Consider the following 16,266-nt stretch of genomic DNA (forward strand, 5'->3'; position numbering starts at 1 on the left):
GGCTTTCTGGTTGTGTCCTGGAACTCACTCTGAAGACCAAGCTGACCTCAAACTCAGAAATCCACCTGCCTCTGCCTCTCAAGTGCTGGGATCAAAGGTGTGCGCCATCACACCTGGCTCTCCGCTATTCTCTTGAGACAGGGTCTCTCACTGAACTTGGAGCCTGATGATTTTTGGCTAAACTGGTTAATCAGCAAACCTCGGGGACACTGTCTCTGCTACATCCAGTGCTGGGGTCTTAAGTGCAGACAATCACACCCAACTTTTTATTTGGGCACTGGGGATCTGAACTTAGGTCTTTGTGCTATGCAGAAGCTCTCTTTCTGGTGGGCCATCTCCCCAGTCCTCAAAGATGTGCTTCTTATCCTAGCTCACACAACCTGTGAAAAACAGGATTGGAGCCAGCCCCTGGTGTGACATTCCACACAGCCTCTGAGATAGAGTGATCTGTAACCTGCCCCTTCTTAATCCCCATCACGTGCCCTGAAGAACAGCGGGCTGCTTTAGAGACCATGAAGCTGAGGTGCGAAGAAGTTCACGACTGAACGATCACTCGATCGATTGGCTCAAGGTCATACAATTCTATCTCAGGATCTCTGGCTGTAGTTCAGTACTCTCTAACACGCCCCATGCTGCCTTGCTATGTGCCTGAGGCTCTCTGGCTCAGGTGGCCTCCAACCAGGCCCGCCTCGCCATGGTCCTGGGGTCTTCTTACCTGTGACAGTGGCAGGTTGGATATCCAAGTGGTTTCTGTCCAGCTTGGCTTTGTCTCTGAGCTGTATGGTCACGACACGGTCAGCGATGACTGCTTCAAAGCCAACCACTGTGGTACACTCGTCTATCGGATACACGAAGAGACCTGGTGGAGAAGGGACCCAGCACCACGCGGTGCTTAGCACCATCCTACAGGCCTTGGGCCTGCCAGGTGCCCCAGAGGGGACAGAGCAGAGCTGGGAAGGGGAAAGGCAGGTGGGAACAGCAGCAGGCAGTGAAGGGTAGCTGTGTCCAGTTCCCACCAGTTCTCGGGCATGTGAGCTGCTGGGGCCAGAAAGGCTGCTTTCCAAGGAAAATAAAAAACCAGAGCTGTCACATAGGTTGTGTCTAGGCCTAACGGTACACATCTGGGTGGTCAATTAGGTTCACAGCCACTGGCTTGCCACTGGGACCAACAAAGGGTGGGAAAGCTAGAAAAGGCTGTGGGAAAGCTAGAGAAGGGTTCAAATCCAGGCCTTTCTTGTTCACCGACTTTGGTACATTGGACAGGGCACTCCTCTCTAAGCCTTTAGTAACCCCATCTACAGACAAGGGAAACAGAGCAAGTCTCATGGTGCCGTCTATTAAGCTATGCCCCACATACTGGCGCCACACATTCTGTATCCGATTTGTTCTCTGTGGTGCTAAGGGTTGAACCCAGGGCCTTTTACAGGCTAAGCAAGTGCTCTACCACGGCTTACAAGCTCACCCCTCTGCTTAGTTTTTATTTTGAGACAGGCTCTCGCTAAGTTGCCCAGGCTAGCCTCGAACTTGCTACATAGCCCAGCTAGACCTTGAATTTTCAATTCTTAGTCTCTGGAGTAGCTGGGATTACCAGCTTGCACCAACAGGCCTGGGTATCTTTTTATATATATATATATATATATATATATATATAGCTGAACTTCTTCAGCATGAAGAATGTGCTAGCTGCTTGGAGGTCTCACTGGCGTTTGGATTTGAGCTCATTTGGGACAGAGCCTGGGATTCTGCGTTTCTCTTCAGCTTCTAAGGGGAGCTGAGCTTGGATGTCTCGAGTCATCTCCCTCTACTATGGAAACTGCACAGTGCCGGGACCGTGGTGAGACCTCCATAAACCCTGACTTCCTGTCCTCCAGAGACTCAGTTTCCTTATCTGTAAAATGGGCACACTTGTCCCTTCTGAGGAAAGCTGAGGAGCTACCTGAAAGCTTCTCAGTAACGTTGTCCCCAGGGTCCCTAGGTAGGCCCTGGTGCAGTCTCCAACTCTAGTCTCCCTCACACAGAAGAGGGAGGCCAACTCTTCACCCAAATCCTTGAGGAGGATAAAGTTCCCATGAGGGTTCCTATTAGGTAGTGTTGCCCCCCGCAAGGCAGCATTGAAGTGGTGGTGGAGTTTGGAGCCAGGAATAGGGAGAATGGGTTAGCCTTGGTGGGATGTGTGTGATATATGTCTGTAATTCCAGCTCTTAGGAGGTGAGGCAGGAGGATTGCTGAGGGTTTGTGGCCAGCTAATACCAGAGCTATAGAACTATCTAGAGCTATATAGTAATACACTGTCTACAAAACAAAACCAACCAACCAACCAACCAACCAACCAACCAACCAACCAATCAAATACGCAAGCAAGCAAAAAAAGGTTTGAGAGAGTTAACCCCTGGCTGACCTCTGTCAGTCCTTGCTTAGGGAAGGAGAGGTGTGTGGCGGCCATCCCTGACTTTACCCTGACAACCCCTCAGTGAGGAGTCTTATCTACATCCCCACCCATGCAGCTCATCTTCAGGCACGGCTACTCCTCTGCCCCTCCTCCACAGAACCCGCATCTCCACTCAAATCTCAGTTCTCCTTGCTTTCATCTCTCCTTCACTTTCAGACCTGTGGGGCAGACCTAGAAATCCCGCTTTATGGGCAAGGAAGCAGACACAGAGAGGTCACACACACACACACACACACTTGCCTGTGTCAGCCAGCTAGTGAGGCACAGGGGGAGGCTCAGTGTAGAGGGGAATTACCCAGGAAATCCACACAGGGCTCTTACCTTGGAAGGGCTGGTCCTCCAGGTTGCCATAGGTGAGGGAGGCTGTCAGGCCCAGGGCATAGCCACTGACGTAGGAGGTGACGTCGGATGCCATGAGAGGCAGGGCTGCCCCTGTGAAGCAGTTCAACAGGCCAGGCATTCTGGGGCTGCTTGGCTCAGAGTCTGCAAGAGACAGGACAGTCAGGTGCTGAGGGGAGACCCATGGCCTCCCAAGCCTTATTTTCTCATTTGAATGTCTTAAAGACTGGTGTTCCGTGGTCTTCATCACCTTGTGACTTCAGAGTTAGTATCCTGAGAGAAGGGGTCGTGGTCACTTGATATTTCATGTCATAGGTAGGGAAGCCATGAAGCCTTCTGGCACTCACCGACAGCCAGGGCCAATGTGGAAGGTTCGGATCAAACAATGGAGGCTTTCTTGTCCCCCTCCCCCCTCATGGTCTGTGCTTGGGTGGGAAGGAGGGACTCAGTTCTCACTCCATCCCTGTAAATCCTTTGATCTCTGAGCATCACATTTCTCTTTGAATGAAGGTCCTGGGACAGGTCCCCAGGTCCCCTTCCTCTGGCTGCAGAGGATCAGCTCACTACAGTCAACACGTGGTTTGTGAGGGGTCTAAGCCACCAAAGAAACCAAAAGGACATCAGGAGGCTGCTGTCGTCCTTCTGGGTGTGACTTTCTTGCCATGGCTAGGGCTGGGACGTCTCTGGGGAGAGCCCTTGAGTCTCTCCACCGCCTTCCTTCTCTGTCACCAGCTCCTAGGTCCCAAGGTACCATGTCCTTCTGTACTTTAGCTCTTCCTGGAGTCAAGTATACACTTCCTAGCTGAAGCCAGGGGCCCCTTCTAGCCCAGGGCCCCTGCCTAAGGCCCACCCCTCAGCAGTGCAGCTCAAACGTGCTTGGTGGGTTTCTGCAGCTCCCCCTCCTCACCCCTGCGTTTGCCACACTGCCTGGAAGTCTGGCCCCACTCCCATCTATTAAGAACTAGTTATTGAATGTATATGAGCACACTGTAGTTATCTTCAGACACACCAGAAGAGGGCATCAGATCCCATTACAGATGGTTGTGAGCCACCATGTGGGTGCTGGGATTTGAACTCAGGACCTCTGGAAGAGCAGACAGTGCTCTTAACCACTGAGCCATCTCTCCAGCTCCCCACTCCCGTCTTTTATCTAGGAACTTTCTTCTCTTCCTTCTGAATCGTAGAGGTCAGACTATCTATGGCCAGCATCCTTGAGCAGTCTCGTCTCTCATGCCCCCATCTTCTCTCCTATGTTATATTTCTACTAGTTCAGCAAAGCGTGCTGAGTTTTCTGGACGGTGAATGGAGAGCTGATGCGGCTCTGAGGACCTCCCGGGTAGCCAGGTGGGAGGCAGAGTGGGATACGGGTTGGAGTCAGGGGTCTCTCTGAGTTTTCCTCTCTATGTCTGAGCCAGGCCCGGTTTCTACCGCGGGTGACCTTTGGCTGTCTGTTTGCAAGCTATTTGATGAGAGCTGATTACTTGGCCCTTTCTTAGCGATGGCTGTGCTTCCCTTCTTGGTCTTGTCTGTGTCCCCAGTGAGACTGTCAGGTGCTCCACTCCTCCACCCCGCTACCCCCTCTCTCCCGAGTCCAGCATCATCTTTTTAATTATGTTCTCCCTTGTGGCTGGAGCCCAGACAGCTCTCAACTGGGCTTATCTCCTGACAGGCTGACTGATAACGGGGAGCTGGGAGCGCATTGATGATTCCAGTGTTTTGTCTTCTGCCTTGGTGGCCAGAGCAGAGGTTGGCCTCTTGCAGAAGGCAAACAAAGATGATGGACTTCATTTCCTGTGTAGACACATCCCTGCCCATCCCACCCCACACCCCTACACCTGCCCCCTACCCTGCTCCCTGTGGAGCTCTTTCCTCATTCTCTCCCAGTTTCAATACTGTTCAGATTGTCTCTGGGGGAAAATGCAGGCAGCACTAGATGTGCAGGGAACTCGGGCTCGAGTCCATTCTGGGGTAGAGTGTAGCAAGGGCATCTTGTCCAGCCCACTGCCTCGCACCCAGAGAGAGGGTGTGGATGAGAGATCCTGCTAACAGGAACCAGACTGACTCTAAAAAGACCCCATCAATGCTGGCCCACAGTAAGGCCAACAGTTGGCAGCTGGGATGCCAGGAGATTAAAACGCTTCTGAATAGCAAAGGAAACTATTGTGTGAAGGAATGATCAAAAACAGGGGAGGGGAGAGAAATCTATCCATCCGATAGAGAGGGTTAGACTGTGCACAACTCAAAACTAAACCACCAGAAATAAAATGACCCAGTTGATAAGTGGCTAAAAGAAATAAACAGTTCTCAAAAGGCGAAATACGAGTGGCCAAAAGAAGTTTTTAAAACGTTCAACTCCACCAGAAAAATGCAAGTCAAAACGATATGGTGTTCATACCTCCTGTCTGTCAGAATCTCTCTCTCTCTCTCTCTCTCTCTCTCTCTCTCTCTCTCTCTCTGTGTGTGTGTGTGTGTGTGTAGCACAGTGGATCATTTAAAATTTATCAAGAAGGATCAAGTCACTCGATGGAAAATGGAGGCAGCCCAAACTAGTGATATTAAATAAAGTCAGTGGCAGAAAGACAGATAGCATGTCTTCTCCCACCTGGGGTTCCCAGGTTTTATGTGGCTGTGTACAATCCTGTGTGTGTATACTCATGTACTGATAAAGGGGGGAGCAAAATTGCCAACGGAGGACATGGAGGCCCAGTGAGAGGAAGAGAGATAACGGGGTGTTCAACAGTGCACACATGTGCGAGAACTTGAAAGTGGTAGATACGTTTTAAAAAGAATCGCCCAGGAGAGGGAGACTTTAAACCTTATAGGCCCTTACTCACATACATTTCCCAGCACTGATAAACACCTACTGTGTTCCAGGTCCTCTATCAGCCTCTGAGGATATGAAGATAAGGCAAAGATCTTTCTCAGGGGTTTATAATCTTGTAACAGAGAAAACCGGAAGGCAAGAAGACGCAGCAAGGGACAGCGAGCGTTTATTAGGCGCTGATGATGCGCCAAGCACATATATTGTCTGGCTTATTCTTTGCAGCACTCAGAAGGTGCTGGTCTTTGGCTAACTGGACACTGAGGCTGGGAGAGAGACATGTTTGGTCCTTGCTGGCATTAGAAGGTGCCATGCTAGATGGCGTGTCTGAGGTTCTTCTGGAAAGAGCCGGGGACTGTTGGGGTTTTATGTCCATTCCTGGCTTCTTTCTCAACCTGGGCAACCAGTGGGCAGCAGGCTGCAGGAGATGCTGAGGGTCGGGGATCAAGCCACCCACGCATCTCCAGGTATGTGTGTGAGAGACTGTGGCCTGCCCTGAGGATGGGATCTAGGACAGGCTGGGGTTTCAGTACGTCAGGGTGTGTTAGTCTGTTTGAGGGATTATCTTGATCAGGTTAATTTTTGGTGGGAGAAAACCCACCCCCAAAGGGAGCAACATCATTTCTCAAGCACTGGACCTGACCAAAATGGAAAGGAGGAAGCTGGCTTTGCATGCGTACTCGTGGTCTCTGTGAGGTCAAGGCTAGCCTGACCAACACAGAACATTCTAGGCTAGACAGAACAAGCTAGGGCTTGTGAGATCTCGTCTTAAGGCAAACAACCAACCAAATGACATTAAAAAAAAAAAAAAAAAAAAAAAAAAAACAGGCTCTTACAGTACCTGCAGAGTTCAGGGAAGGCAGGAAGGGGGGAGTTCTGAGAAGGGATATTCTGAGTTATCATTTGCCTGCCATTTTAAGTTCTGAGAGAGAGAGAGAGAGATGGAATGACGAGACTGGCCTGGGCTGCTAGGCCAGTTGTCTCTGGTGAAACGCTGGATGAGATCTCTACATCACTTCTGTGTGGTTTTCCTTCTAGGGCATCAACTCTGGCCTCTGGTAGCTTAGAAATTCCGAATCTAAAATGATGACCTTCTGCCTGGCCAGAACATTGTTTGTATTTATACCTGGCTCAATAAATATTTATGAAGGAAAAGGAATGAATAAATATCAACTGTCCCTGAGTACATTAAAGGACACTCGGTACTGGGTTTCTGTGGGGAAACAGGCAGGTGTGACTATAGCTAATGGTGCAAGAGACAGATGGTAAGACGGAACATCTGGAGTCTGACCCCGGTCTTGTCACCTCCACGGCTGGCACCCCATGTTTCCCTGGAGTCGATTTTTCAAGGGAGCAGTCGGAATAATTGGTTGAAGGTAAGGATCCAGTCATGTGACTACCATGGATCAAATCTCCTGGTGTGCTCAGAGGTCTTAAGGCCCTGCTGACTGCTTTTCTTGTGTCTCCCCTGTGATTTCTTCTCTCCGGCTATCCCGTGTCTCCGGTCTTCTGCACTGGCTGTTCCCACACCTAGACATATTCTTCCCTTGGACATCTGCATGGCTTCCTTCCACTTTGGGCCTTTGCTAGGCAGGCATATATTCAGAGAGGCTCCCTTTGCGTGCTTCCTTCAGTCTTGCAAACCCTTCCCCCACCTTTCCCTCCGGGACTTTCTCTTTGTGCTTTCTGGAGCAGTCTCATCAGCGCACACAGATGAATGTTTATTCTGTCTATCCCTTGGTATCTATTTCCCCTCCACAGGGCAGAGGCAGAGCCCAGTTGTCCCGTCACCAAATCCCAAGTTGCTTGAACCAGCCTTGCCCAGATAAGACATTGAGGAAATATTCATCATGCATTCCTTCAGAATCACAGTGCCAAGCTGGCCACGGGTCTTCCTGAGGGAGAGAAGATTCCTCCGTGACTTCTCTGAGGAACCTTTGAGGCTGAAGTCATTAGGTTCTATTCTCATGTGTGTCCCTGAGTCCCTAAACTTCTCTTTCACTCTGTAGCAAGGCCCAACTCTCTGGCAACAACAGACCATCATTTCTTAGAGGATGCTTGGTCACTCTAGGTAAGTCTAAGTCTCCGGACTTGGCCATAACCCATCTCACTGAGTCTCCCACAGAGCCACCACCACGCCCTGCATCCCATTCAGCTCCAAGGACTCTGCATCCTGGGTTAGGGTGTACATAACCTGTACTCTCCGCAGGGTAGGGGGCCCCTCCTCAGTGGAGGGGGAGACAGATGCCTTTCCTGGTACCTCTTACTGCTCCGGGAACACTACTCCTGTGCCCTGAAAAACCTCTCCAAGGGAGCCCTAGTACCTTTTGGCTATCCCTTCCTAACGCTTGCTGTGTCCGAGGTCCCAATCACGCATTCTGTGATCCCTGACTCACAGCCTTTCTTCCCAAGTCCTGTGTCATCCTGGCTCCGTTAGCATCTCTGGGGGGACAAGGACAGGGCATCTGCTCCTGAAGTCTATCTCGGCCCAGCATCCTTTGCCTCTTTCTTGCTTTGTCTCCCTTTCTGCCCTCACGCCTTCAGCCTTCAGCTTCAGACCCTGCTGCCTGGCCTGCTCCTGCTCACAGCTTTCCAGACCCCCCCCCTGCTGTGCTTCGTTCTTAATTCACACACCTGTTCAAATGCGTTACTTTGTTTATCTTGCTTAATGTGTCTCTGCCCTTCTCTCTGCTTAATGTGGCTCTGCACTCCTCTGCAGTATGATTCTAGAGGGTGGGATTTTGTTTTAGCTTGTTTAGACTGGATCTGTTACCTAGAGAAACATGTCGGCACACAGCAGATGCTTGGTGAATGGATGAAACCTACTCCGAGGGGCCTTGAACATATAATTTGGCAACATGTCTTAGAAGCAGCTACTCTTCCTATCTTTCCTTAACCCTGTTTATGATGTTTTAATTAGCGTGTATGCACACGCCCTGCAGAAGGCAGAGGACAAACTTGAGAGGTTTGATTCTCTTCTCCCTCCATGTGGGCACCAGGGATCAGACTCAGGTGGTCAGGTTTGGCAGCAAGCACCTTTTGCTCTCTAAGACCCATTACCAGCCCCCCTGTATCCCTCTTACAGACAAAATACCAAAGCCCAGAGAGGCTTGTTCGAGACCCCACAGCTGGGAAGTGATGGGGCCTGGAGTCGAACTCAAGCAGCTGGACGGTGGAGTCTGCATCCTTCACTCTGAGGACGCCACTTTCTGCATTCAGCCTTCCTCGGAGCCTGAGTGGTCCCTTCTCTCTACCCCTACCTAAACCTGTCACTTTATTGTGCTCTCTGGACCACCTCCATCGCCTCTTAAGTCAGCGGTTCTCAACTTTCCTAATGCTGTGTCCCTTTGATGCAGATCCACATGTTGTGGTGACCTCCAACCATCTCATTATTTCTGTTACTACTTCATAACTATAATTTTGCTACTGTACATATCTGATATGCAGGATGACTGATATACGACCCCTGTAAAAGTCATTTAACTCCCAAAGGGGTTTTGACCCACAGGTTGAGAACCACTGTCCTAGGTGGTCCTTCAACCCAAGCCTGTTTTCTTTTGAATTCTCTTCATCAGCACACACGTTGAGTATGTGCATATGCACACATGCACACACCTCCATTTCGCCTCAGTTGGCTTCCATTGTCTTTGTTCAATGGGGCAAGCCCAAAGCCCTGCACATTCTTCATGGCTTTCTCCACTGGGTCGTCACCTCTGACCAGTGTTACCTCCCGCACGTCCACCTCCCTCTAGACACTCTGATCTCCTCACTGAGGCCCCAAAGGCTGATTTTTTTTGCCACTCTGGAACCATTTTCTGGGATGATGGCTGCCACCTTCTCTGCCCTTCTCTGTTCACCATGCAAGCCCTATCCTGTCCCCTTCTCCTTCATAAAGCCTGCATGTTGGCATATATATATATATATATATATATATATATATATATATATATATGGACTGTGTGTGTGTATGTCTGTCTGTATTTCTGTGTGTATTTGTATGGAATGTGTGTGTGTGTTATATGAAGTATATGACTCTATATGGAATGTATGTTTGTGTGGAATGTGTGTATCTGTAAGGAGTGTGTATGTGTATTTATTATATGGAGTGTGTATATTTGTATGGGATGTGTGCATATGTGTGTGTGTGTGTATGTGTGTGTGTGTGTGTGTATTTGTAAAAAGTGTGCATGTACCTGTATGGGGTATGTGTGTATGTGTGTATGTGTATGTTTGTGTGTGTATCTGTATGGATGTGTATTTGTGTGTGCCTATATGGAGTGTGGTTGGCCAGAGACAACCACAGGAATTGTTCCTGAAGATACCTCTTCTACCTAATTTTTTGAGACAAAGGCTCTCACTCCCTGGAACTTATCAGTTTGACTAGGCTAGCTGGCCAGCAAGCCCCAGGGACCTGCCTGTCTGTACTCCCTAAACACTGAGACTTGCAAATACAAACCATGATGCTTGAACATATTCTTACATGGTGTTCTAGTTAGGGTTTCATTTCTGTAAGGAGACGCCATAACCAGGGCAACTCTTATAAAGGCAAATATTAAATTGGGGCTGGCTTACAGTTTCAGAGGTTCAGTCAGTCCATTTTCATCATGACAGTGTGCAGACAGACTCAGTGCTCGAGGACTTGAGGGTTCTTCCTCCAATGAGGCCACACCTTCTAACAGTGCCACTTCCCATGGGCCAAGCATACTCAAACCACTCCCTGGTCCCTAAAGGCTTATTCAAACACATGACTCTGTGGGGTCATACCTAGCCATAGCATAATGCAAAATACATTTAGTCTAACTTCAAAAGTCTCCATAGTCTATAACATCTCAACAATGTTAAAAGTCTTAAGTTTAAAGTCTCTTCTGAGATTCATGCAATCTCTTAACTATAATCCCATATAAAATAAAAAAGCAGATCACATACCTCCTACATCACAGGATCTATATTACCCTTCCAAAGGTGTCATAGTGAGGACATACTGGACCAAAGCAAGACCAAAACCTGGCCATGTAGACTCCAAACTCTGCATCTCAATGTCTCATGTTCAGCTCCTTTTAGCTTTGTTGGCTGCAATACAATTCTTTCTTTTGGGCTGTTTCTAATTCCTGTTAGCAGCTTTCCTCAGCAAATATTTCACGACTCTGGGATCTCTAATATCTGGTATCCAAGGCACCTTCAATTTTACAGCCTCTCGTTCCAGTGTTTGGTACCCACACAGGATCTTCTGGGCTCCATCAAAGGTCTGGTATCACTTCTCCAGCTCTGCCCTCTGTAGCACTCTAAGCTCAGATATATCCACTCCACTGCCAGTGCTGTTCTTGGTGATCATCCCATGGTACTGGCATCTCCAAAACCTTGGGATCTTCCACTGCAACTAGGCTTCACCAATAGCCTCAACTTTTTTTCATGGTCCCTTCAGTCCTGGGCTGTCAACTGCAACTGAGGCTGCACCTTCAACGATGGCCTTTCCTAGCCTCTTATAGTACCAAGCCTCAGCTGTTCTCTATGACCCCTTCATGCTTTCAAAACCAGTACTGCTTGGTGATTCTTACACATTACTAAGTCCAGCTGCCAGAACAGTGTCTATCTCTGGAAGACAGCATCTTTGTGCTATGAGAAAACACTTCCCAGAAGATTTCACCTCAGTGATGCTGGTCTCTTCTTAATCAGTGCAATTTCTTAGCTCCAGCTAACCAGTATCAATTGCCCCAGTACTCCCTTCTACTCTTGACTCTAAAGCCAGAGCCACATGGCTGAAGTTGCTGAATTCTGCATGGTGGGGCTAGAATATGGTCCCCTTGTTCTATTACACCCTTCACTGTCTAGGCTAGAACTTGCTCTCTAAATTGACCTTGAACTCAGAGATCTGCATGCCTCTGTGTCTTGAGGGCTGGGATTAAAGGCATGTACGCCAAGTCTTTCCTTATCTTTTCACAAGATCTTTATATGTTCTGGGCTGTCGTTTACTTCAGATATAGTCAAGTTGACAGATGGCAATAGTCATCACAATCTGTCCTTTGTCAATTGGACACATAATCACATCTCTTTATGTCTAAATGAAAACAATAACCAGGTCATAACAGCACCTAACATGGTATAACTATCCCTTGTTCACCTGCAAACACATAAACAATAAGCTTGGCTAGGTGGGATCTTGCTCTGAGGTCACCAGTCGATTAATTCCATGTAATATCCTTGAACATAAGATTTAGCTTCATTCTACTTTCTGGCACCTCTTTACTCTTTGAACCATATGTTTTGTATTTTTCCTTTCTAAGCTTGCTATACTTGATCAAAACATTCCTTATAAGAGTGAACTATAGGATAAAGTCTAAACTAGGTATTTTTCAGACTTCCTTTGACAATGCTACTACTCTAAATCTCTTTACCCAATACTCAGACAGACTCTTCAGACAAGGACAAAAGGCAGCCGCATTCTTTATCAAAATATCACAAGAAAGCTCTCTAGATAACATACTGAAATTCTCCTCTGAAACCTTTTGAGCCAAGCCCCCAGAGTTCAAATGATCCTCAGCACCAATGTCTTCCATATTCCTACCAGGATGGCCTATTAAACCCCACTTAAAGCATTACATTGCTTTCCAAATTTAAAGTTCCCAAATCTACATTTCTCTACACAAAAATACAGTCAGGTCTATCACAGCAATACTCCAGTCTTGGTACCAGCTTCTTAGTTAGGGTTTCATTGCTATAAAGAGACACCGTGACCAAGGCAACTCTTATAAAGATGAATATTTAGTTGAGGCTGGCTTACAGTTTCAGGGGTTCAGTCCATTATCATCATGGCAGCGTGCAGGTAGACATGGTGCTGGAGGAGTCTTGATCTGCAGGCAGCCAGAAGAGGACAATCTCCTGCAGGCATCCAGGAGGATGGCCTCTCCCACACTGGGCAGAGCTTGAGCACTAGAAGCCCTCAGCCTGCCTACACAGTGACACACTTCCTCCAATGAAGCCACACCTCTTAACAGTGCCTCTTCCCCTGGGCCAAGCACATTCAAACCACCACTCTTGGGTTCCAGTAATCAAAACCAGGTCTTTCTGATTGCACGGCAAACACTCTACTGTCTGTGCCATCTCTCCAGCCCCATGAAGTCTTTCTGGACACACTTGTCCTTCTGATGTTCTCTCTCCATGGCTTGCATACTCCATGTCCCCTTGTCTATCACATCCCACATTCCAAGACAGTGCAACTATTTATCATTTACAAGCTGATGACTTCTCTGAGAGCATTGGCCGTGACTTTTTTGTCTCTATCCCACTGTCCTCTGTCAGGCTTGGTTCAGAAAAAGATCTCTCAGAGGGTTACCTTAAAGGTCCTTTGTGCCAACTGATATTATTAGGGTACACTTTACAAGTTCAGTCCTAGTATGTCACAGCTCACCAGAGGCCACCCTTGATGGACTCAGCTCTCTTTCCACAGTCCATTGTCCTGTCCTGGGCTGCTTCTCAGTCTATGCTGAGTATGGGAGAAGCAATGGGAACAGAATGGACCAGGCAGAAGACTCCTGGAGCCTACATCTCCAGTTGCTACAGGCAGGATGGTGAGCACCTACATCAGGGTTCCTGAGGCTCAGGGGTGTCCACACTCCCTTGCTAGGGGGAGTTTGGCATTTTAAAAATAGATTTAGAAAGGACTAGGGATATAGCATATTGGTAGAGTACTTGCCCAACAGGCACCTTTGTGCTGTTCCTACCACTGCCCCAAAAGGAAAAATAGCAGGCACAAAGACAGGGATTTGCCTGGATGTGGCCAGGCCCTGTGTTCAGAACAATGCTGGACCTGTTGGAGGTTATAGCCTAGAGAGCCACTAACAGAGTAATAGGCCCAATGGTTCTGCTGTTCTGGTGCTGTGTGCCTTGAGTATCTGAGTTAATGCTCAGAGTCTTAGCTTTCCCCACACCTCTAAGAGTAGAGAAGTTCCCATGGATCTCTGCTGAAACATAGGCCTCCAATCAGAATCTCTGTTGGAAATGAAATCTATTCAACTGCTATCAGCTTAACCCATTACTGTCCCAGATATGCCAGTTTGTCTCTGTCCTGGCATCCTGGAAGCCTCTTACCCCCAACCTGGCCAGATTCCCCCACCCTACATCATACTTTAAAAGGCTGGCATCCCTTGGCTAAGTGGGCTTAGTTTGGCTTATACTAGACATACCATAAACTCATCACATCAGTCAGAGCTCAAACTTACCCTCTTACCTCAGTTTTGGGGTTCCATTCCTCTTGTTACCCCCTAGAAATCCCTTTCACTTCTTTAGGGAGGCTCAAACCCAAACTACAGACTGGCAGCCAAATCCTTTCATCAAAGTGGGTCACAGTTGATATGTCCCTAGAGTCTAAGCCAATTGTATCAAGCTTCTAGAACTCAAGGGTTCTCACATTCTGACTTCCATCCTTGAACTGTCCTTCTTCCAGGGTCACACATTTATATGCCAGACCCCCAGTGTTGCTGGCTTACCCCAGGCCTGTGGAGGAAATCTTTTTTTTTCCCCCTCCGAGATAGGGTTTCTCTTGGGTAGCCCTGGCTGTCCTAGAACTCACTCTGTAGACCAGACTGGCCTTGANCTCAGAAATCTGCCTGCCTCTGCCTCCAAAGTGCTGGGATTAAAGGTGTGTGCCACCACTGCAAGGCCCTGGAGGAAATCTTAGCCGCTCTTAAGGCCTTGCTCAAAGGCTCCCATTTTCACGGAGTCCTCTGAGTCCTTTCTGCAGAGAGAGCCGGCTGTTCTCATGTTACATGTTTCCTTTGGCTGTGCTGTTTCTTGTCAGCAGATGCACAAGGCATGCCTACTGCATGCTGAAGTCTGTCCCAGGCCCAGTGGACAGACAGAGGACAAGACAGACATGACTCTTGTTCCCATACTTTATGTCCTTTTTCTCAGCCACCCATCCAGGACACATGACCCTAGAACACTAGGGGCAGGGGCTCTGTTGACAGGCATAGGCAGGGCTTTTCTAGAAAGGATCCCAATAGCACAAGAATTAATTGCAAGCGCTGACCAGCAGAATTACACAGAACAATTAACAAAGCGAAGAGACAATGTACAGAGAGGGAAAACATCTTTGCCAATTACACAGCAGACGGGAGAATTAATATGTAGGATATATAAAGAACTGAAGAAATAAATACTAAAAACTAAATGAGCCAAACCAGTACACAGACTAATGAACTGAACAGACATTCCTCATGAGAAGAAACACAAGTGGCCAATAGACAGTTGAAAAAGAAAACGTATTCGATATCCTTAGTTACCAGAGAAATGCAAATTAAAACTGCTTTGAGACAGTCTCACCCTAGTCTAAAAGGCTGCTAACAAGGGAACAAATGACAACAGACGCTAGGGGTAGGGGGATAGGGTGGGGTGGAGGGGGAGGGGGGGAGAAGAACCCTTCATTGCTCTTGGGAATATAAACCTGCATAGCTGTTATGGAACTCAATACAAAGCAGCCTCAAAGACAGCAGAACCAGAATGTACCACAGAGCCCAGCCATGCCATTCCTGGAGATTCCCCTGAAGGACTCCAGGGCAACACAGCACAGGGACAGAGACACGTGCACACCCATGGTGAGACACTTGCACACCTGTGCTGATCGCTGCTCTGTTTGCACGAGCTGGGAAATGGGACCAGCCTGGACGTCCATCAGCAGATGGGTGGATAAAGAAAAGGCGCTACAGAAGCCATAATGGAATGTTATGCAGCCATAAAGTGCGGTCACGGCGTTTGCAGGAAAATCAGTGGAGTAGGAACTCTGCATGACGTCAAGTGAAATAAGCCAGACTTGGAAAGACGGACAAACAAACGCCTTAACTTCTCACATAGGCACATCCTGGATTTAAAGTTACAGGTGGGTGTAGGTGTGTGTGTGTGTGTTTCTGTATGTGTGTGTGTGTGTGTGTGTGTGTGTCTGTCATGAAACCAGAAAAAATTAAGAGAGTTAGGAAGAGACTGAAGTGGAGGTGGGAAATAGAGTGTGATGGAGTATCCGCGGGATATGAAAGCATCGAGAAGCTGGATATGGGAGAGTGCAGGGAGCCAATGGAATAGGGGACCATGAGGGTGTAATATAGCAACGCATCTGCATGAAGATACCCAGATGCAGCCCATGATTTTGTATGTGAACCTATCGAATCAATTAAATAATAAAAAGATCCCTGTCCTCCCTGTCACTGTGGGACCTATCGTTGATACTGAACAGTGGATGGGCTAGATGCAGCATCACGTATCTGTAATTGCAATTGTTCGGAGACAGGGGAGGAAAGATCATAGTTTGAGGCTAGCCTGAACTATGTACCAAGACCCCCATAGCAAACGGAGTGAATGGATGCCACAAGTGGGGCAGGCTATGTTGTCAAGAGGTTAGACCAAGCGAGGCCTTGGCTGTAGGCTCATGGAAACCGCTGATTAGTAAAGAAGACGTTCTCTTTCGGCCAAAAGCTCATAAGACTCCATCTCAGAGGCATCTGAAATCTTCCATGGAGAAAGAGTCAAAGACAGAAAATACCCTGCCTCTGTCCTTGCTGGCCTCCCCTGGCCTGGGAGCACGGAGTCCAGTCAGTGCCTCTGTCCTTGCTGGCCTCCCCTGGCCTGGGAGCACGGAGTCCAGCCAGTGCCTCTGTCCTTGCTGGCCTCC

The 16,266-nt window shown here is 48.3% G+C and overlaps 1 protein-coding gene across 3 annotated transcripts in view; it reads right to left on the reverse strand.

Annotated features, from left to right (window-relative positions):
- Positions 1–13,923, reverse strand: part of Vwa5b1 (von Willebrand factor A domain containing 5B1) — a 53,601-nt gene extending 39,678 nt beyond the window's left edge. The window contains exons 1-4 of one of the 3 annotated variants that reach the window (XM_021200833.2): positions 13,834–13,923; positions 5,623–5,677; positions 2,771–2,932; positions 716–859 (exon numbers count right to left, since the gene is read on the reverse strand). In XM_021200833.2, the coding sequence (XP_021056492.1) occupies positions 716–859; positions 2,771–2,909 (283 nt within the window). In that variant the 5' untranslated portion in view covers positions 2,910–2,932; positions 5,623–5,677; positions 13,834–13,923. Of the gene's footprint in view, positions 1–715; positions 860–2,770; positions 2,933–5,622; positions 5,678–13,833 lie in introns of those variants that run through there. The other 2 variants (XM_021200832.2, XM_021200834.2) reach the window with 2 other exon arrangements.
- Between the last annotated feature and the right edge of the window lie 2,343 nt (positions 13,924–16,266).

Source organism: Mus pahari, chromosome 6 (genome assembly GCF_900095145.1).
Source record: "Mus pahari chromosome 6, PAHARI_EIJ_v1.1, whole genome shotgun sequence".
In the NCBI taxonomy this organism is placed as follows: domain Eukaryota; kingdom Metazoa; phylum Chordata; class Mammalia; order Rodentia; family Muridae; genus Mus; species Mus pahari.